The 21,326-nt window shown below is 43.3% G+C and overlaps 1 protein-coding gene across 1 annotated transcript in view; it reads left to right on the forward strand.

Annotated features, from left to right (window-relative positions):
* Window positions 1-5,621: 5,621 nt before the first annotated feature.
* The window catches only part of IRS4 (insulin receptor substrate 4), a 32,921-nt gene continuing 17,216 nt past the window's right edge, over window positions 5,622-21,326 (forward strand). The window contains exon 1 of the mRNA XM_060270454.1: window positions 5,622-9,536. Coding sequence (XP_060126437.1) covers window positions 5,945-9,536 — 3,592 coding nt within the window. The 5' untranslated portion in view covers window positions 5,622-5,944. The remainder of the gene's footprint in view (window positions 9,537-21,326) is intronic.

Below are 21,326 nucleotides of genomic sequence, written 5' to 3' on the forward strand. Positions count from 1 at the left end.
TTTGTTTGTGTGTGTGTGTGTGTGTGTGTGTGTGTGTGTGTGTGTGTGTGTGCTCCTGAACTAGGTTGGAATCTAGTCAAATCTAGCAGAGCATTTACATTTGTAGTCATTTTAATATGACTGATAGATTTGCATTTACATTGCATTTGGGGGGCATTAAAAATGGCTGTGAGGGTGGCATTTGAACTTGTAGCATACAGTGGTTCCCTAAAATATAGAACAGTGCCATAACCATCTCTATTGTGAAGTATTACTGAATACAATGGGGTTTATTCAATCAAGGATTGCTACCTAAATATGTCCTTTCCACAAAGTGATATCCTCTTTGTGTTCTGTTCAACCTTTTTACTTCAGATCTTATTTTACTCCCTAAGTACTCCTCCCACATTCTACAATACAGATACAAAACCAGCTTGGGAAGGGTGATCAGAATAATTCACTGCTCTGAACAAATCTGCAGTTTCTCAGATGTATTGTTTTGAGTGCTCTAATTAATTTTGAATTTAAATTCTGAGGTTATTTTTCAAGAATAGCTTTTTTAAAAAGCAACACTTAAAAAACCTGAAAAGCAAACACAAGATATCTCGTAACACCATCCACAAAGAAAGCTCCTAATGATTAAAAGATGTCTTTGCTATGAGCTTTTAGCCTAGGCAAATGACACAGCCATATGTTAGCACACAGGGGCTAAGTTCAGGAATCATGTTTCTTTTGTTTCCTTCCCATTTTTATGATATTATTACACAAGTGAATAAGCTCCTCTTCTTGCTCGTTGTTATTCTGAGGAATCCCCCATCCCGAGGTAAAATTTTACTCCCACCTACCTGCTGCATGAAGGCAGATATTGCCCCACTTGAGCCAAATTTACTCCCCTCTACTTGCCGGGTGGTGCTGTGGGTTAAACCACAGAGCCTAGGGCAGGGGTCAGCAACCTTTTTCAGCCATGGGCAGGTCCTCCGTCCATCAGACCATGTGGTGGGTCGGACTATATATTTTTTGGGGGGGGGGGATGAACAAATTCCTATGCCCCACAAAAAATCCCAGAGATGCATCTATATATATAAAAATGTAAAAATCGTGAAATCCGGGGTTCCACTTTTCTCCGTAACCGCTTGACCGATCGTCCTGAAATTTGGACACAACGATCCAGGCCACTCCTAGATCATTGTTGGGGGCAAAAATCCCTCAAATCACACACCTGCGCAGGTACAGAAATGCTTTTCCACCAACTCAAACAGCGCCCTCAAGTGGCGTAGTACCCTCCTCCACCCCCTCCCTTCCTGAGACATCTAAGCCACACCCACAAACCGAATGACATCATCATCAACCAAGCAACTGAAACACACCAAGCCAGCCATTTTATCTAGGACTTTGTTTTGGGCCCCTGACAGGCTGCCACTGGATTTCCATCTGTCAGAGGTATCTAGGACCTCCTCGGATATACCCAACACCAGCGTCTGGACCTCCTAACAACCTAAAAGTATACCTTTCCCTCTCACAGTCCCTCAATCTTCCAACCTCTGATCCATTCCCACTCAAACTCACATCCTCCCACAGACACTCAGATACTCTTTCAGCAACCTTGCTCCCTTCCTAACCACCGTCCAAAAACCCTCTCCAGCACGTCCTGTGACCCTTTCCCTCTCAGCATCCTCCGATCCTTTCCCACTCACAAATACACCTCCCCGCAAGCCCTCACAAACTGCTTCCTACAGCTTGCTGCCCTCCGAAACATCCTCCTACAGTGCTCTCCATCATCCTCCGATCCGATCACTCTCACAGGCCCTCAGATCATTTTCCCTCCGTCTTCCTCCCCTCCTAAACAACGTCATCCGAACCTCTGCAACACCGTCCTCTGACCCTTTCCCTATCAAAATCATAAACCCCACAAGCCGTTAGAGACGCTTTCCGCCATTTTGCAACCCTCATTAACAACACCTTCCAAAATTCTCCAGCAGCGTCCTCCGATCCGTTCACTATCACCGTCCCCCAATCCTTTCCCTCTCAGAAACACACCCCCCCACAGCCCCTCCAATACTATTCCGTCCATCTTCCACCCCTCCTAACCTACATCCTCCGAAAATCTGCAACACCCTCTTCCGAACCTTTCCTACTCAAAATCACACTCTCGTCAGGCCGTTACAGACGCTTTCTGCCATTTTCAAAACCCACCAAATTTATTCAGCAGCGTCCTCTGATCCGTTCCCACTCACAAACCTCCAAGCCCTAAAACACTTTCAAACCTCTAAATAACCTCCTAAGCAACGACCTCCAATCCATTCCCTCTCACCCTTCTCCGATCCTTTCCCTCTCACAAAAACAACCCCCCCCAAAAACCCCCTCAGACGCTTTCCGCCATCTTCCTGCACTCTTAACCGTCCTTCAATACTCTCCATCAGCGTCCTCCTCTCCGTCCCTTCTCACCCTTCTCCAATCCTTTCCCTCTCACAATCACCCGCCCAAACCCCATCAGAAACACTCCCATCCATCTTCCTACCCTCCTAACCACATTCCTTCGATCCGTTCACTCTCACCGTCCTCCGAGACTTTCCGACTCACAAACACACGCCCGCACAGGCCCTCATATACTATTCCCTCCTTTCCAGCAGCGTCCTACGACCCCTTCCCTCTCTCAAATACCCCAAAACCCACATATACACTTTCCAAATATTTCCTCCCCTCCTAACCACCTTCCTACAAAAATCTCCACCACCTCCCTCTGCTCCATTCCCTCTCAAAATACCCCCCCATGCCCACATATACACTTTCCGCCATCTTGGTTGCCTTATAACCAACAACCACCGACCCTCACCACCAACATCCTTAAAACCATTCCCTCTCACCATCACTAAACACCCCCACACACATTGCCAAGTGGAGGTCAGGGCCTGCCGGGGGGGGTTGCCACAGGCCGCAGCAAGGCCTTTGATTTATGTAGGCCCCTACACTGCAAGGGGTTTTTACTTTACCATTTAGCACCACTACCCCCAAAAAATCCACAAGACAAAAATAAATATGTCTTATTTTATGGGTATGTCTTATTTTAGGAGAAACAACTGATTGTAAGCCTCTGTGTCTTTTTTTTATTAAAAAACCACCGCGCCTTCTGTTGACATTTTAGAACGCGCCTTCTGTTGCCAGGCCCTTACAGGGCCCGGGCCAGGTACATAATGTGGCCCTGTTTTTAACCCTTTTGTTACTTTTTTCATTGTAATGATTGTGAATATGCTGACCAAGGCCCCCTTTAGATTCGGAGGCCCGCGCCAAGTGCCCCATATGACCCCCCTCCTATCTGGGCCTGTCTGTTGCTACAGGGCTGTGGGGCTTCGCTATTTGCCCCCCCCTCCCCGGGTTGGGATTCTTTAAGTAGTTCTCTGGGTCCCAGGGCACATCATCACCCCCAATCCTTAATCTAAATATATAGAAATGTTCACGATACGTGCGCATGGACCAATACATGGAGATTCAGGGGGGAAGGGGACAACAGAGGGCTCAGTCAAAAGTAAATACTGGGAAATGGAACCCACAAACTGACAGCTCTTTCTCCAAGGATGGGGGGCAATGTAGGAAGATACCAGGGGTAGGGGCCAACACTCCCCAGGAACAACAGAGGGTTCAGACAAAAGTGCATGCTGGGAAATAGAACCCAGAACCTAACAGTTCCTTTTCGAGGGTGGGGGCCAAGGTATGGAAATACAGGGGGGAGGGGCCAACACTCCCCAGGGACAACAGAGTATCCTACCGAAACACAGGGATGAGCCGGGGTGGAGGGAGGAGGGGCAGGATACGTCATGGATCGTGACAGGGTGGGGGGGGGTCACAGGAAAGAACCACAGCAACGCGTGGCCGGGTCAGCTAGTTTTAAATAAAAGCACACATTCTACTCATGTAAAAACACCAGGAAGGCCCCACAAATAACCCAGAGATGCATTTTAAATAAAAGGACACATTTTACTCATGTAAAAACACGCTGATTCCCGGACCGTCCTTGGGCCGGATTGAGAAGGCGATTGGGCCACATCCGGCCCACGGGCCTTAGGTTGCCTACCCCTGGCCTAGGGCTTGCCGATCAGAAGGTTGTTGGTTCGAATCCCTGCAATGGGGTGAGCTCCCCTTGTTCGGTCCCAGCTCCTGCCAACCTAGCAGTTCGAAAGCATGTCAATGTGCAAGTAGATAAATAGGTACCGCTACAGTGGGAAGACAAATGGCGTTTCCGTGCGCTGCTCTGGTTCGCCAGAAGCGGTTTTGTCATGCTGGCCACATGAACTGGAAGCTGTACGCCGGCTCCCTCGGCCAATAATGCAAGATAAGCGCCGTAACCCCAGGGTCGGTCACGACTGGACCTAATGGTCAGAGGTCCCTTTACCTTTACTTTCCGTGTGCAAAAAAGGTACAGTACAGTATTGCCCCACCTGATGTAAATTTCCTGCTGTGTGAAGAGAGAAATCCCCTCCCTTCTCTCCCCCTTGAGGTAAATCGTCCCTCCCCATTTAGGTATCAACTGCGAAGGAAATGCGCGCTTGCTGTTTATGAGGGAACACCATCGGATACAAGTGCTTAACTACAGCCGCTAATTTCGGGGATAGCAGTGGACCCCATTCCCCAACACCCCCCCCCCTGCGGCACGAGGGGCGTGGCTGTAGCGGGCGGGAGCGGTTCGGAGAGCCCGCGGCGCTCCGGGCAACGTGGACGCGCCTCTCCCTCCGCGCCTCCACAGCAGCGGCAGCTGGGACGGTTAATTTTGCACACATCCCTCCTTCTCCTCCAACGGTCGCCCGCGCGCTGACGAGTTGTTTACTTCCTCAGCGGCTCCACCCCTCCACCTCCCCTCGGCTCTCGCGCTCTCCGATTGGCTCTTCCTCTGGCCAACCACGACGCCTCTCAGGTCATCAAACCTGTATGGGGCGGGGAGTGCGGTCGTAAGGGAGGAGGGGGATTACAGGAGGGCCTGGGGAAAAAAAAAGAATAGCAGCAGTATAAGAAAGTGAACCTTCATTTCTTTAACGCTGATTGGGCAACTCGTGGAAGCCACGAGGACTGATTGGTAGATTTCGGTGCTACTCATCTTCATCCCTTGTGGCCTTTTCTGTGTATGTGTTGTTTTTCACTCATTCCTCTGTACACGCAGGCATTGAAGGGTCCCCGCCTCCACCCGGCGTATGTTTCAGTGTGTGAGGCGTTGATTGGACGACTCCCAGAGCCCGCCTCCCACTTCTCCCTTCTTTTCTCCCTTTCCCCCTCCCACCTTCTCACACACAAACACATCCCAGCCGCCCGCTATTAATTACCTTCGCCTCTCATTTGTCCCGCCTCCCGCCTATCATTCTGAAAGGCACGCGCACGCACAGAATCCGCCGACCGGGAGTGGGGTGTGCGTGGCGGTGACTGCGGATTGGACTACTTGCGAAGCGGACTTCATCTCCGATTGGTTCCTCGCCCACCGGCTCCCCCATTCTCAGAACTTTGCTCTCCGGACCACCAGACACACACACACAGCCCCGCCCCCGCGCTGAACGAAGCACCGCCTCTCGCTGGAGCGGTTTTTTTTTGCTTCTTTTTCTTTTTTTAAAAAAGCTGCTCCACTCCCTCCCTCCCGAAGGAGGCGGGGTCACGTGATGTTTTCGCCGTGGTGCCGCCGCGGCTGCTTGCCTGTGTGGAGAGCGAGCGAGTGAGGCAGAGCGGGGCGAGTGGACGGGGAGCCCTGCGCGCTCCGAACGGCTGGCAGCGAGTGAGCGGGTGGGCGCACGCTTCGCGCCTCCCCCTGCGGGGAACGGCCGGTGTGGACGCTGACTGTGGCCACCCATGTCCAGCCGGGCCCTGGAGACCCTTCGCCTCTGAGGAGGGCGGCTCTTCCACCCCCCTCGCGCTCCCGCCCTCCCCCCCTCGCTGCACAAGCGCGGCGCCGCCTGGCTCGGCGGTCCGGACCCTGCCCTGGCCCCTTAAAATGGCGAGCGGGATGCTCGGCGGAGAAGGCGGCTGCACCGTGCTGGAGGCGAGAGACCGGGCTGCGGGCATCGCCGCTGGAGCACCAGGCGGCGGAGGCGGCTTCAGCCACAACCAGCGGGCCAGCGCGTCCAGGCTTGCCGCTACTGCTGCTACTGGTACTACTGCTGCTGCTACCACCGAGGAGGACCAGGAGCTGATGGAAGGCGCCCCTTGCCCGCCGCCCGCGCAGCCCGCGCACCATCTGATGCTTCTTCTGAGGAGATCCCCCAGCAGCTCCCTCTGCCTCGTCCAGGAGGAGGACGCCTCGGCGACCGGGGGCAACGCCGGCGCGGGGCGAGGGGGCGCCGTGGCCTCATCGCGAGCCGGCCCATCGGCGCCCTCCAGCCGGGCAGCTGCCCCACCGGCGGCGTCCGCTGCCGCCTTCGGGGACGACGTGAGGAAATGCGGCTACCTAAGGAAGCAGAAGCATGGCCACAAGAGGTACTTCGTGCTGCGGGTGGAGAGCCACCTGGCCCCGGCCAGGCTGGAGTACTACGACAGCGAGAAGAAGTTCAAGAGCAGCATGAGGGCGGCGGCGGCAGCGGCGGCTAGTGGGAGCGCAGCCCTCTGCTGCCCACCCCCGAAGCGGGTGATTCCTCTGTACCAGTGCTTCACGGTTAGCCGGAGGGCAGATGCCAAGCACAAGCACATCATCGCCCTGTACACCAAGGATGAGTACTTTGCAATGGTTGCCGAAAACGAGACCGAGCAGGAGGGCTGGTACCAGGCAATCAGTGAGCTCATGAGCCAAAGCAAGAGAGGGTTCTTGGAGCAGGAAGACCAGGCTGATCCGCAGCTGGATGACGACGACGAGCATTACGGGACTGCTCTTCGGCCAGGGACCGTCTTCAAAGAAGTTTGGCAAGTAAACGTGAAACCCAAGGGACTGGGTCAGACAAAGAATTTGACTGGGGTGTACAGGTTGTGTCTTTCCACCAAGGCCATCCACCTTGTTAAGCTGAATAGCGAGGTGCCCTCTGTCCACTTACAGCTAATGAACATTCGGCGGTGTGGGCATTCAGAAAATTTCTTTTTCATTGAGGTGGGCAGATCAGCCTCCATTGGACCAGGTGAGCTTTGGATGCAAGTGGATGATTCAGTGGTGGCCCAGAATATGCATGAAACCTTCCTAGAAACCATGAAAGCTTTGAAAGCCTTCTCTGAGTTTAGACCTCGCAGTAAGAGCCAGTCTTCCGGTGGTGGTAGCAGCACCAACCCCATTTCCTTCATCAGTACTAGGAGGCACCTGGGTAACCTGCCACCTAGCCAGACTGGCTTACAAAGAAGATCCAGAACTGAAAGTGTTACTGGGGGGACCCCTCCAACCACCAAGAGTAGTAGCTCTTACCGTTTCAGAACTTCCAGTGAAGGGGAGGGGACAATGACCAGACCATTTAGGTCAGTTACTGGAAGTTTGATTCATCTGAATACTGCAAGGATGAATTTGGGGCGTCAAGAAGGAAGTGGACGATATGTTAGAGCAGCATTTAGTGCATCTTATCACACCAGGTCTGCATCTCTGCCAGTGTCTCATTTCCCTTCCACTACTAGTCCCATCAGTGTTTCTTCAAGTAGTGGCCATGGTTCAGCTTCCGATACCTTCATCAGGCCTTCCAGTTCATCCGTCTGTGGGTCCCCAAGTGATGGAGGTTTCATTTCTTCCGATGAATATGGTTCCAGCCCTGGCGACTTCAGGTACTTCCGTGTGAGGAGTAATACCCCAGATTCCTTGGGCAATACACCTCCAATCAGAGAAGAAAATTGTTTAAATGAATACATGTCTATGAGCAAGCAGCAAATGGATAATAATAGTTCAAGAGACGATTACCGGGAGGCTGAAAAATGCTTCAGAAAAAGAACTTACTCTCTAACTAAGCCTGCTTCTATACCAGCACAGCAGAAAACAACCCAAACAGCAACTTCGTTAGATGAAGTTTCTTCAGGAAGCCATGGACGCCTGCCTTTTTCTGAATCGCCAAAATTCAAAAATAACCCTGAACCAGTGTATGGGGAATCTGCCCTTGATTCTGTATGCAATCAAAGCAGGAATAAAGCCAGAGATGATGGATACATGCCAATGATGCCAGGAGTTGCATCTTCTTTTGCAAGCAACAGTGATTATCTGCCAATGACTCCTAAAAGTGTGTCTGTTCCAAAGCAGATAAACAGTTCCTGGCCATCATCGCAGGCTGACTGCAAAGGATATATGATGATGTTTCCTAGGGCTATCTCTTCACCTGTACGTAGTCCTTTAACTGGCTTCAGTAAAAGTGGCAATGAGAAGTTGGCAAACAATGAGTATATGGATATGTCACCTGGAAACTCAGCTGCTCCAAAGCAACCTAGTGATTCAAATTATATGCATACCAGTTCCAAAAACTTTAGCTCATATTTCTCTCTCCCACGAAGCTTTAAGACTCTGTCAGGAGAAAATGGTGAGCATGATGAATATGTTCCAATGTCATCACCAGGAAAATTATTGTATAGTGGAGCTGAAAATGACAACAATATCAGTAATGATGTTCTGGCTAATGGCCATTCCAAATCTATGCTGAAAGCTTCAGATGAAGGACTTGAACAGAACAGAATTACCAGGCCTACAAGACTTCCATTAGGCACTAGAGGTAGTAACACTATACCAAGAATGTATGATCGTACAATTCCACTTGAGCCATCTAGTCCTGGTGAATATATAAATATCGACTTCGGTGAAAAGGCAAGTAATACACCTTATTCTTTATCTGCAGAAGGATCACCATCATCTCTTGGCTCCAGTAGTGACCATAGGCAGTCACCACTTTCTGACTACATGAGTGTTGATCTTGATGTTCAGTCACCAAAGGCTGCTAAAGAACTATCCAACTCCTTGACAGATATTTCAATTTATGCAAGTTCTAGTATTCCCAGAAATCCACCTGACTCAGATTATGCTAGGCTCTCATTTGGTACTGCTTGTGTTAGCAAAGGAAGTGGTAGGATTGATGACTATACAGAAATGACCTTCAACATGGCAGCAATGCCACCTGGACCATTTACCACCGAAAGCAAAAATGGCTTAAAGATTGATAGTCCTCCTTCAATTGTTAATAGACTGTGCATTGTTGACCAATATGCTGGTAGCAGTGAGTTCTCTGTTCCTAGTCCTGATCTGCCAGTAGTACCTAAAGTTATTCGTGCTGATCCACAGGGAAGGAGAAGGCATAGCTCTGAAACATTTTCTTCCACTGGCACTGTTACCACTTCTTCTTCTTTCTTTACTGATAGTAGCAAAAGGCACAGCTCTGCCTCTTTTGACAATGTGTGGTTGAAACCTGAAGAACACATTTCAGATGGCCATGAAAGCAAGATGTCCAGAGATACTTCAATTGGATTTCAGAATGGCTTGAACTATATAGCTCTAAATTTACAAGATAATTCTCTAAACTGTGAGGAGAGCCCTAGTTCACCAAACTGCCACCTCCCAAATGGTACTTTGAATCTGGAAAGTGGAGTGTATGTGAGCATAGACTTCAGCAGATCAGATGGTTTGAAGTGCAACTCTGCAAGGAAAGGTTTGTATTTTTTCAATCACTCATACAAATTAATGCATGTATAATTTCAATATATTGTTGTAAATCACTATTTTCACTGGCAGCATCACATAAGGAGTGTTCTGCAAGCACAATTCAGGCCCAAGTGTTTCCTATCTTTTAATCTGAAAACATGTATTGACTGCTTTTTTTGTTCAATTGTCATTATGAGTATGGGGTAGTAAAATAATCACAGAATAACTGAGAAGCAGTAAATTGTACTCATACTTGTCTTAATTACCAACTTTGGGGTCACTGCCACACTCCTTTTTCAACATTCTAATAAAACATAGACATCAGTTCATCTAAATAACAATAATTTATTTGGAATATGACTACTTTATATTTTATGAATGGATTGGGATTTATCCCCTGGTGCATGGTTGTGGGTACCTTTTGAGGGAGGAACCTGCTCTCTGAGGTTCTGTGGAACAAAACCTGCTACTTCCAGCCACAATTACCCTTGCTCCCTCTACACTGAAGTCCAGCTTAAAGCCACATTAAGACTGCAGTTTACCTTGAGATGTGCAGAATAAAGTGATATATTTTATTCATGTATAGCAATCTTATGTAATTTTTTAAAAGTCACTGTTTTCATAACTGCATTATACACATACCGGTAATCTGATGTTTAACAGGGGGTTAACAGTTGTGGTTTCCCTTGCAAAGATTTCTGGGAAATGTAGTTTTGTGAAGAGGTTGCAGGTTTTGTTCCAAAGAGAGAGGTGTGTGTAGGTGTATTTGAGGTGTAGTTAATTCTGATAGTTAACCTGGCATACTTTTTAATGTAGATGCTAATTTGGAAGACATACAGCACAGTTCTTGTCATACCGTATTTTACAGAAAGTAAATGGAGTTCAGTGCGCTTGTTTCCTAGTATGTGTACATAAAATTGCAGCTTTAACAATGGTTTTCTCATTTGTCTTGTGAGTTCAGTGACAATTTTTTAAGGAGGCTTGATTTAGTTGTGCATCACAGACACTTCGGCTGGGATACCCTGGTAATAGCTCCTTAGAATGTAGCGATGCAGAATGGAAGACATGAGAAGGCTTTTAGTACAGTATTGTGACAGTTGTAAACATTCTAGATTACTTCAGCTAGAATCTTACAGCTGCAATAGTGTCATAGTGCCTTTATCAAACCCTTTCTTTTAAAACCTAATAACATGTCTACAGACTTAGTCTTAGTTTATACAAAATTAAAAAATTCCTTCAGTAGCACCTTAAAGACCAACTAAGTTTTTATTTTGGTATGAGCTTTCGTGTGCATGCACACTTCTTCAGATACACTGAAACATAGTTTAGTTTATAGTTTGTTTTTTAGCTTTTTTCTGGAGGAAAAAGTGGAAGTCAGCTGTGTTCCACTTTAAATCTTAAGCTAAATACTGTTTTAATGCAGAGTGGCTATTCAGTCATTGTAGCTAATTATTTGTGCAAATAGTATTTTTAAAATCCAATATAACACAGTTGAGTACTGTAATAGGTATCCTGCTTTTGTTACTTTGAAAATTATACCTGTATCACTTGATACATAGACATGCAAAGAATGCACTGGACTCTGGTAAACTGTCTGAAATGCTGAATCAGGGCTTCTAGGTACCCCTTAAATCAATCTGAATATATTCAGAGGCTTTAAGAAATTGCATGAGTTTAGATTCTTTGGCGAGTCTCCTATTGGGAAAAGATTATATAAAAGACAAGTCAGTCTGTTAGCATTGCTTGGGGTTTTGAAAAGTTTGTTATTTGCTTTGGTATACTTTTCTCTTTGCCCCTCTTTTTGCTGTGGTTAAATCCAAGTTGTTTAACTGCTCTTCTAAACCAGTGAATGACAGTATACTTGAAGTATCTTCCTCTTGTATGTTAAACTCCATTTAATTAGAAACAGAAGTGGTAAAGAAATGTACTGAATTTGGCCTTCTCTTGACTTTTTCAAACTTGGATTGTACTTTGCTCAATATAATTCCAAAAGAACACCAATGTAGGGGGGAGGACTTACCCTCCAGCTCTGATCATACTACCAGTTTTAAACTTTGGACACTTTCATCAGTTTTTCAACATCTGTTAAAAACTTTTGCCTGTTGCTGCTACAACTGAAGCATAACCAAGATGATTGCAAGTTAAGTTTTTTTAAAAAAACATGCCTGACAGCAGTTTGCATATGGCTAATCATGTTTGTATATGTACTTCTTTATATGAATCTTTGTTCCTGATAATCTTTAAAATATGGAAGTGGTTAAGAAAATTCAATTGTTGGTAATACCGTAGTAGCTGAGTCTGCTAGGTAGATTTCAAGTTAGTGAGTACTTGGTTGAAAAATTCTTTTAAAGTGTATATAAGGAAGAGGTTTTGCTAGAGGCAGGGGGCACAATCCAGCAGAGAGTTTGAGAGTGCTTAAGCTCATTGACTTTGTGCTGGAATGTGGCCAGATCATTCGTTATTTTCATCTGACTATTACATAGCCAATCAGTAGATTCAGACAAAGCCCTGGTTTCAGAGTTAAAAGAAATGCCTTGCTAGCTGAAAATAGTAATGAGCTTTTGAACTCCTACAAGTAGAGATTTGAAGCATCTCCTCAGTAGAATAGTAGAGCGGGTTGGGATGCCAAGCAAAATAATGAAATGTTAGAGTTCCACAATAGGTGACTTCTCCCTTTTAGGGCTGCTACATTCTCTCAATTCACCAGCAAGAGCAAAAATTGCAGAACTCAACAGCATGCCTGTCCCATGCACAACTTTGCTTGAGTTCCTTCGAGGGTGGGGCAGGTACAACATTGTTTATGCATTCTGTAGCTTACTAATGATCCCAGTTTGACCTTGGAGGTGTAGAATTAACTTCAGTACCCTGTGATAAAAGTCAGCCATGAAACATGATTGATGTAGTCACATTTATTTTTCTGGTGCTTTCTCGAATGTGACAGTATTTTTCAAAAAATTTAAATACCGTAATTCTTTTTTTATTAGAAAAATTTGACTTGTAGGTAAAATCTAAGTAGTGACTCAGGTGTATGAGATAGGGCGGGGGAACTGTGACCTCACACTCTGAAGCATCATACCATTCTTGTTGAGACAGGTAGCTTAGAGTGTGTGCATTTCTGTTAAAAACTCTACAGCAAGGTTTGAGTTTCTGGTCACTTTTGTTGAACTCCATATTTTCTCATCAGTTTGTGTATGGTCTTGAAATAGCATATGCAGTTTTATTTCCCTCTTGAAACCGATTACTGCTCTTACAGCAAAGCTCAAAAAGTTTCATAAGATTTCTGAAAATAAAACTTGAAAGTGCTTATAATTCAAATTGTTAACACAAGAACTGTTGAACGTCTGAAGTTTCATTGTTAGAAGCCAGGGCCCCTCTACTTACAGTGATTGCAAAAGCCTCAAGTTCCCATTTTACCTTGATCCACATAAAAAGCTTGAAAACAGTTCCTCTTCTGTTGAGGTTATTACTCTGCTCCTCCTCCATCAATTTTGTGAATGGGAAAAGTTGAAAGGGTTGATTCACATCTCTGAATGACTGAAACTAGGGAAGTAGTACCATATAATTTTGTGATAAATTGAAGGTGACTTCTTATAGACTTAACTAAACATTATTCACAAGTGAGTGTAACATAAAACACCAACCACTTGTGTCACAGAAAATCCATTTTGGGAGTAGGAGAGGAGGTTTCTAACCTTTTCTATCTGCTTAATTCCCCTCCCCCCAGTTCCATATACATATTTATCCCTGGAAGGAATATTTAGCTTTTAGAATGTCACTGAGGTGTTCTGGGGTGGAGCTGGAAAAGCATCAGGCAGGGAAAAGGTTAAAGACCCTCTCCTTGGTCTAATATTTCTCCACTCCAAATTGTCCCCATTGAAAGCAGGTTTTATGTAATACAAGCAGCTGCTAGAGTTAAGTTAGATCCTTTGGTCCAAGCTGAAGTGATTTAAATTTATTTAAGCTTCACTGATGTAAGGTTTTCAAATACTGTATAGCAACCCTTCAAAATGTTTGCTTTTGGTATAGATCACTTTCCCCAACTAATGTGCTTAAAATATGTTCATATACTCCTCCTTTGTTTATGTGTAACAACATCTTTTAAATATATAAGCAATAAAGATGTTATTTTTAAAAAATCTAAAAGTACAAGAATGCTAAAATTTGGAAATATTGGAAGAAAGAATGGAGGCCAGCCAGGTGCGTTACCAAGTTCACAATTTACATGAAATATCACACAATTCATCTAATATATTTTCCCTTACATGAGCTCTGGCTTTTACATGAGCCATGCATGTTCCCCTCCCCCTGGTCTCAACAGATCACTTTCTGGTTTGCCAAATTACTATTCACAGTTTGATTGTGATTTGTAATCTTGGCTAGTAGGAATTGCTTAACTTGCTGTTTGCCAGTTTTGACACCCCAGCACACAGTGATTTGGAAAGCTGAGAAGTGAGTACAGGAGGGGAAGAATACCTTAAGCAGCTGTTATATCAGGTTGTCATATAGAAGCGGTGTGGGGCTTTTCCATCTGCACAGCTGGAAGACCAGAAACTTTTGCTCCCTTCATTAGAAGTGCTTGTAACTGAGTTTGCTTATATCCTCATGCCCCGATCCATTTTCCTTTTGTGTCATGTCTTTTTAGATAATAAGCCTGAGGGAAGAACCTTCCTTGTTAGTGATCTACTGTATTAGTTACTCTGGGAGCCATTTTTGCTGCAGAACAGGGTAAAAATGTTCAGATAAATTATATTGTATTGTTTGAATGACTCTGAATCTGAATACTTAGCTTGAACTTGTACCTGCAATCACAGTATATCTCTTCACCTGCAATTTAAGAACCTTCCTGTGAAACAGAATAGGTTTGCTCACTAATGTGAAAGTGAATTGATTCTTGACTTTAAAAGAAAAAAGTTGTAGATATGGAACATAACAGGAAAACTTGTAACAATATTAAACATTCCAATGCCTATTTAGTGGTTGTGTTGCATTTCTGATATTTTTCTAGTTGGTGTTCAGGCATGTTGTTTGCAACTTTCTTTAAACTCATTATACTTCTTTGTTGTATCTCCTTTACCAAAGCAAAGTACAGAACCTGTTAACTTTTACAGTGGTACCTCGGGTTACAAACGCTTCAGGTTACAGACGCTTCAGGTTACAGACTCCAGTAACCAAGAAATAGTACCTCGGGTTAATAACTTTGCTTCAGGATGAGAACAGAAATTGCGTGGCGGCGGCGGCGGGAGGCCCCATTAGCTAAAGTGGTACCTCAGGTTAAGAACAGTTTCAGGTTAAGAACGGACCTCCAGAACGAATTAAGTTCTTAACCCGAGGTACCACTGTACTGATGTTGCTAATTACTGGGAAATGTAGCATGTTGCTGGAAACAGCATCATTACATGTTAAGTCAATACTTTTTTGCTGCTTAAGAAAAACAAAAACAAATTGTTTATCTACATTAGGAGTCCATTGTAACTAGTTAACTAGGCGAATTCACATGCTGAAAACTGCACCCTTGTATTCTGGTACACTTGTCTCCTTGAAATGCTTGGAACTTCAGTGTAAGCATAACTAAGCACTGGATTTTGGCCTTTGATGAGAGCTTAACTGAAGATAATGAAAAGCATTTGGTCACTTTATTGCTAGGACACTGTTAGGACGGGATCAGAGTGACTGAAGGAACAAACAAGAATAAGGCAGCGGGAGGCAAATAACAGATATGTAGTTGCCACAGGAACTCAGTTACATAGGACCTTTAGATCCTGCATATTTTGTTTATAATTTTGTGCAAGCAAAAGTGTCATTCAACCAGAAGTGACAAAAGCATTGTGCCTCCATGAATTTGGAAAGAATTTATTATTGGAAAGGGGAAAGAAGGGGAGGAGGAAGACTGTGTTTTAGCAGATGGTGGGTGAGCCAGGCTTGAAATCCTAGCTTGTATCACTTATTCATTATAATTAGATACCTAGGATCAGTTTTTCCCACCAAATCCTTAGTTTGCTTGTACTGTAGTATAAAAGCAAGACCTGGTTTTCTAAAGTAAAATGTTTTTAATATTTAAGGGAGAAGATTTGCAATTAAGAATGTCCAAACATTTCTTTATAAGAAATAGGATGGTATTGACAGCTTCTGTTCAATGTAGGCTAAAGTTTTTAAAAGAGTTGCACAATCTTATTTTGTGGCTGAGGGGTGGGAAGGAGGAAGGATAAATCTTTACCACTGTTTGTCCTAAAACTGTGACTCATCTTTAAAAGGTCTGTATGACCCAGAGTGCCTCCGCCTTGGCCCACCCTGCAAATTGCTGTTTGTTTTTAAGTTTAGTCACATATAGCTTTATTAGGCATCTTAAAGGCAACCTAATGATCACCTTTATTGTAAAATTTAAGCTGGTTCCTATGAACCCAGAGAAATGGATCTTGACCCAGGGAGAGCTCAAGGATCCAGGCAAGCAGACGAATTTAAGCGTCTCCTGCCCACCAAATAACAGAGACCAAACCAGGACGTACGAAGCAAGGCACTTTTATTTTAACTGTTGCAACAGGGTCCTTCCTCTCACACAGGAGAACAAGGAAGGAACCCCAAACAAAGATGTCTTGCCCTTAAAAAGAAATTTGAAATTGGTTTCAGCCCACCCCCCAGAAGCATCATCCATATGTCACAGAAGGGGTGTAGCCCAAGACCCCCCTCCCTAGATTCATCATAGGTACATCATGAAAGGGGAGGTCTGGTGGCAGTAATCTGAGCAGTCTGGACCCTGCCCCCTGCCCCCCAAAACCTAATCAACAAAATTGAGAGATATTTACATTTCCCTGTTTCCCAGCCAAGTTAATCACACCCTTTTGTCTGGCAGTCAGGTATCAGGATGCCAGGGATTATCACTTTAATTCCTGAGACAATGAGAAGGTTCCCCCCACCCCACTTCTTCCTTGCAGAGGAACACCTGGTCAGAGAGAGAGTCAAAATGGTGTCAGAAAGGCCTGTCTTCCTGTGCTGCTTCAGACATGTGCCTGTACATTCATGTACATGTTTTATGAACAATTATTATATATATATAGATATGACCTCAAAATTCTTATAACAATTCCCCATTTGGGGCTATAATTTTTCTTAAAAATTGTTGCCCCACAAAAGAATAACCAGATGTGTTGTTTTAGTACTTTGGGAGAAGCATTTCTCAAAAATGGTCTATGTATTACACTTAACAGGATGGTCCACCAATATTGACTGGAAAGTGCAGTTTGCTTGTTTACCCTTTTGTGTGTTCTCAGGTGTCAAAAGCTAGCTCTCCTCTGGTTGCACACCTCCAACGTGGCACAACAGCAACAATCCCTGGTGAATCCCCTTAGGGCTTTCATATTGACCATGTCGCCTGGCACTCACCATAGCTGCCACAGGTTTGGACATGTCATGAGAGAGATGCCTTTGCCTTGGGCTTTCTATGGGCCTTTATTATAGGCTCTGGCCTTGCACTGTAGGGAGTTGCCCAGTTGCTCTTAAAGGAAGAAAGCTACTTGCACCTTGGATACACTTGCCCAATTAGAACTGAAGCCAAATTAAAATTTATACAGCCCCATAAAACATGTCCAAATTAGTCAAATTTAACTCTAAAAGGGATCATTCCTGTTAAATCAAGACATAAATACCTTCATTTATCTGGTGTTTCATGGATCTTGGAGCTTATTCTTGGTAAAATGAGTAAAAACAAATTTAAAAAATGTGTAGAGAAGGTTGGCACACTGCAGAGTGCCAGGTGGGACAAGAAAATGTGGTCATAAGTTGATCTAATCTAAATACTGAACTATGCAATATCCTGATCCTTTAAAAGGCATACAATGCATGGCAATAATACAAAAAAAAAAAAACATTGGGACACTATACATTTTTTTTTTTAAAAAAAAACCCAACAATTAAACACAAAATTGGTTCACCTCCCCCTCCTTGTGGAAATAACATACTGTCAGACATAGTTCAATGTTTCTGTCGAATATCACGCAACATAAGACCTAATAATTATATATCAGTTGTATGTCTTGAGGCCATCATGATCTTGAGACAATTCCGGCTGCTTTTAAATCCTAGGGCACAGAGTCTTGAGGTCAAGGAGAGAGAATGTCCTTGCAATTCACTTTCCCCCTTTGTCCCAAAGTCATTTGACACATTTCAGTATTCCTATATAACACATAATGCACAAAACCTTCAAATTATTAATTATACGCCATTTGTATATCTTGAGGCAATCAGGTGAACTTGAGATAATTCTTGCTGCTTTTGCATGTATCTCCAACAAGGGGGTTTTCTTGTCTGCCTTCGAGTCACTGGGAGGAAGTTAACAGTACTTCTATAACAGCACTTCTAAACCTTGCTGAAACGTTATAGCTTTCTAGGTCCTCCTTCTTAGGTTGTGATCAAAGAGATAAAATGTCAATTTGGTTTCCTGTAAAACATCCTTTTGAAAATAGGCCTGCAGGGGGTTGGGGCCTGAAGATATAATTAGTTAAAAAATAATAGTGATAAATAGTCAAGAAAGGGGAGAATATTCTAGAAATTTCTTCTTGGGGAGCTGCAAATAATATAAGATCATAGTTATTTAATTACTGCTGTTATTGTCTACTCAGTCAGTTTAATTTACTTCACCTAGTTTGGCTGTGGAGGAAACAAAGGACAAAAATTTTGTTAATTAGGACACAATCGATAAGTTATTAACATTTTCCTTATGTGGTTCTGAATTCTCTTTGAGGTTCATGTATCTTGTTTGAAAGGGATTATTATTATTATTATTTACAGGAAAGAATGACTTAGATGCTACATTTGTATGTACAGAAAGAAAAAGTAGAAATACCAAAAAAAAAAAGATACAAAAATAAAACAAAATAAAATTTAGATTACCACTCACACAACAATTTTTACCTGGTTATTGTTAGAATAATTTCATAGACATAATGGAAAAACTGATATAATAAATGGAAGCAGATTATTTATAAGCTAAAGAGAAGCGCCAAAGAGAAATGAAATTACTGTTTGTATCTCCTCACTCCTCACTTTTTTTTTTTTTTTTTTTTTTTTTTTTTGCTGTGGAAGAAAAGAATTGGCAAAACACTCAATCATTGCTACATTAGAAAAGGGAGGGTTATATTAACATAGGGTAATGCTTCGGGGTGAAATGCAAATGGGAGATAAGTATCCATCCTGAGTACCTGCTAGGAAAGAAATGGAGCCTTTTGTTTGCATAGTCTGTCAACTGGTAGACAGCAATTTTCTATGAATTTCCAAGTGTGGAGGGGCTTGTTTAGGTGGCGTCCCCCCCCCCCCCATTGGGAGATAATTTTGCATTAAGGTTCTGAAAGAATTTCTCCACACCCTGAATCTCAGTATTCTGCTGGAAAGGGAAAATTATTTCATGTGAAAATCAGTCAGGAAATGTTCCTAAAATGTACAGAGTTTTGCATGTTGAACTGGAATTGGCAGCTTCTAAACAGTTGATGGTTCTCAATGGTTCTTTATCTATTTATTTTTACATAAGGAAATTTAAATTTAAGTTTCATGTGCAAAGCATAACCTTGAACCTCTTAATTAATTTATAAACTACTCAAGAGACAGACTTATAGTAGTACTCTGCTATTTATACCTGTGGAAAGAATCTGGCATGTTAAGATTTTTGGAACTTGGCAACCACTTAACCTTGATGGACCAGTAACACACATGAGGTTGTTTTCCCTCAGTGGTTCAAAGCTTTACATTAAGAAATTTGAATAATATTTCATGAGCAGATTATAACCTTTTCGCCCCTTAGTTAAAACCTCATTTTTCTCCTCTATTTTCCTCTTCAAGCTGACATAGCCTCTGTGCATGTACAGAGTTCATGATTCGGCAGTCTATTGTACCATTTTTTAAAGTGCTGCACCTCTTGACAAAATTACCATCTGAATAAAGGAAGGGAAGGGGAAAGAGTAGATTTTAAAATAGGGTTAGATTTTACACAGAAACTCACTTTTCAGTGCTTACAAACACATTTTCTCTCCCTCCTTTTTGCAAGTTTGGAAAGGGTTGGAAGGGATCTTGAGTAATCTAGTCCACCCCTTCTGAAATATGGGGATCTCAACACTATCACTGCCCTTAGGATACACATACATTTGAGTACAGACGCCTGACTGGGAAGGAAACACAGGCTATGCCCTATCACGGAAGCACATGTGTGTACTAAGGGAAAAATAAGGAAGGGGAAGATTAAAAGTACCAACGTTATATAGAAGCCTTTAGCAAACCTTAAGATTGGATAAACAGTTTAAGAGGGAATTTACTTCCTTACTAAAACCATTCTGTCCATTTGAATCAAGGTTAAAGTGACTCAGATAGACATTTGCTGGCTATGGATCCTCTACTTTTAATAACATTTCCCTAGAAGGAACACCATATTCCATAGTCACATGGTGAAACATTACATACAGAGCACATGGCTCCCTTGTGACACAGACCTTAAATATTATGAGTTCACAAACAAACATTTTCAAGGTTACAATCTCCCTTTTCCCTTCCCGCTCCCCCTTTCTGTACAGAAAGGGGTAGGTATGCACATACACCCCACTTTTACTCTCTAGAGAAAGATTGGGAAATGTTCAAGACTTTCATATGTGCTTAAACTTTAACCCTTAATAGAGAAAGTGATAAAAACTTATATAATCACTCCACAAAAACAACAATTACACTCTTGTTCCAACTCTGAAAACCAATAATCTTTCCTTGCCAGAAAGCAGAGCTGGGCTGAATTTCAACCCATCACCACATCAGACACATTGCCTTTCACATAGCTCTAAAATGGGGGTTAGAAGGGACCCTGAGGTCATTTAGTCTAACCCTCTAAGATACAGGATTCACAAGATTTGAATGAAAATACCAACTTTATATAGAACCCTTTAGCAGATGAGTTTTTTTCCTTAAGAGGTGATATCAGGAGCCCAACACAATTGAAGTTAAAACTAGACTCAGATAGACAATTCCTGGCTAAGGAAGCTCTACTTTTGACAAACAATTCACCTTTATAGGAATAGCTGTTCAATTTTCCTTTAGTCAATATTCCTCTAGTCACTTGGAGGAAGACTCCCTTTTAGAGCCTCTCTCAATAACAAACATTTGCACACCTCATGAAGTGAACATTTTCAAGTTTCAAAATATTTTCAAAGCATTGAGCAAGCATTTTCAAACTTACTACTCTTATTTTCCTTCATCCTGCCCCCTCTTTTTACTTTTGGAGAGGAAAAAATGGCCTTCTACAGCCTCTTTAAAACAAACCTTTACACACTACCTCCACTCTTTTAAATATTTGCCATTGTTTTTGGGTTGATCAAGCCCTTACATAAGATTATTTAAGCAAGCTTGCCTTATTATTATATTATTTTAAACTATGCATGCTTTAAAAAAGGCAGTCTGTGGGTGTCATGGCCAAATTTTACACAAACCCCTAATTTCCTAAACCTGGATTATATCTCTCATTTACTTTAAGGGGAACAATGAACTATAGCAGACACAAGGATCAGACGCACATACACTTCACAGACAACACAGACAACATGTAACATGCAAACATATATAATTTTATACCATAACATACTTTGTAGGATTCCTCACAAAACTTTTCTCATTCAGAGTTCACCAGGGTTAATTTTAAAGCGGAGATTCACTGTATGTTAAAGGAACCTCCTGGTAGCCATTTCCCCTCATCTGGGTGGTCCATAGTAAAGCGGACCCAGTGTTTTTTTCTTACAAAGTTTTTGCAATTGGTTCCCTTCAAGCTTGTCCGCCCCGG

This window comes from Zootoca vivipara, chromosome Z, assembly GCF_963506605.1.
Source record: "Zootoca vivipara chromosome Z, rZooViv1.1, whole genome shotgun sequence".
NCBI classification, from domain to species: Eukaryota; Metazoa; Chordata; class Lepidosauria; order Squamata; family Lacertidae; genus Zootoca; species Zootoca vivipara.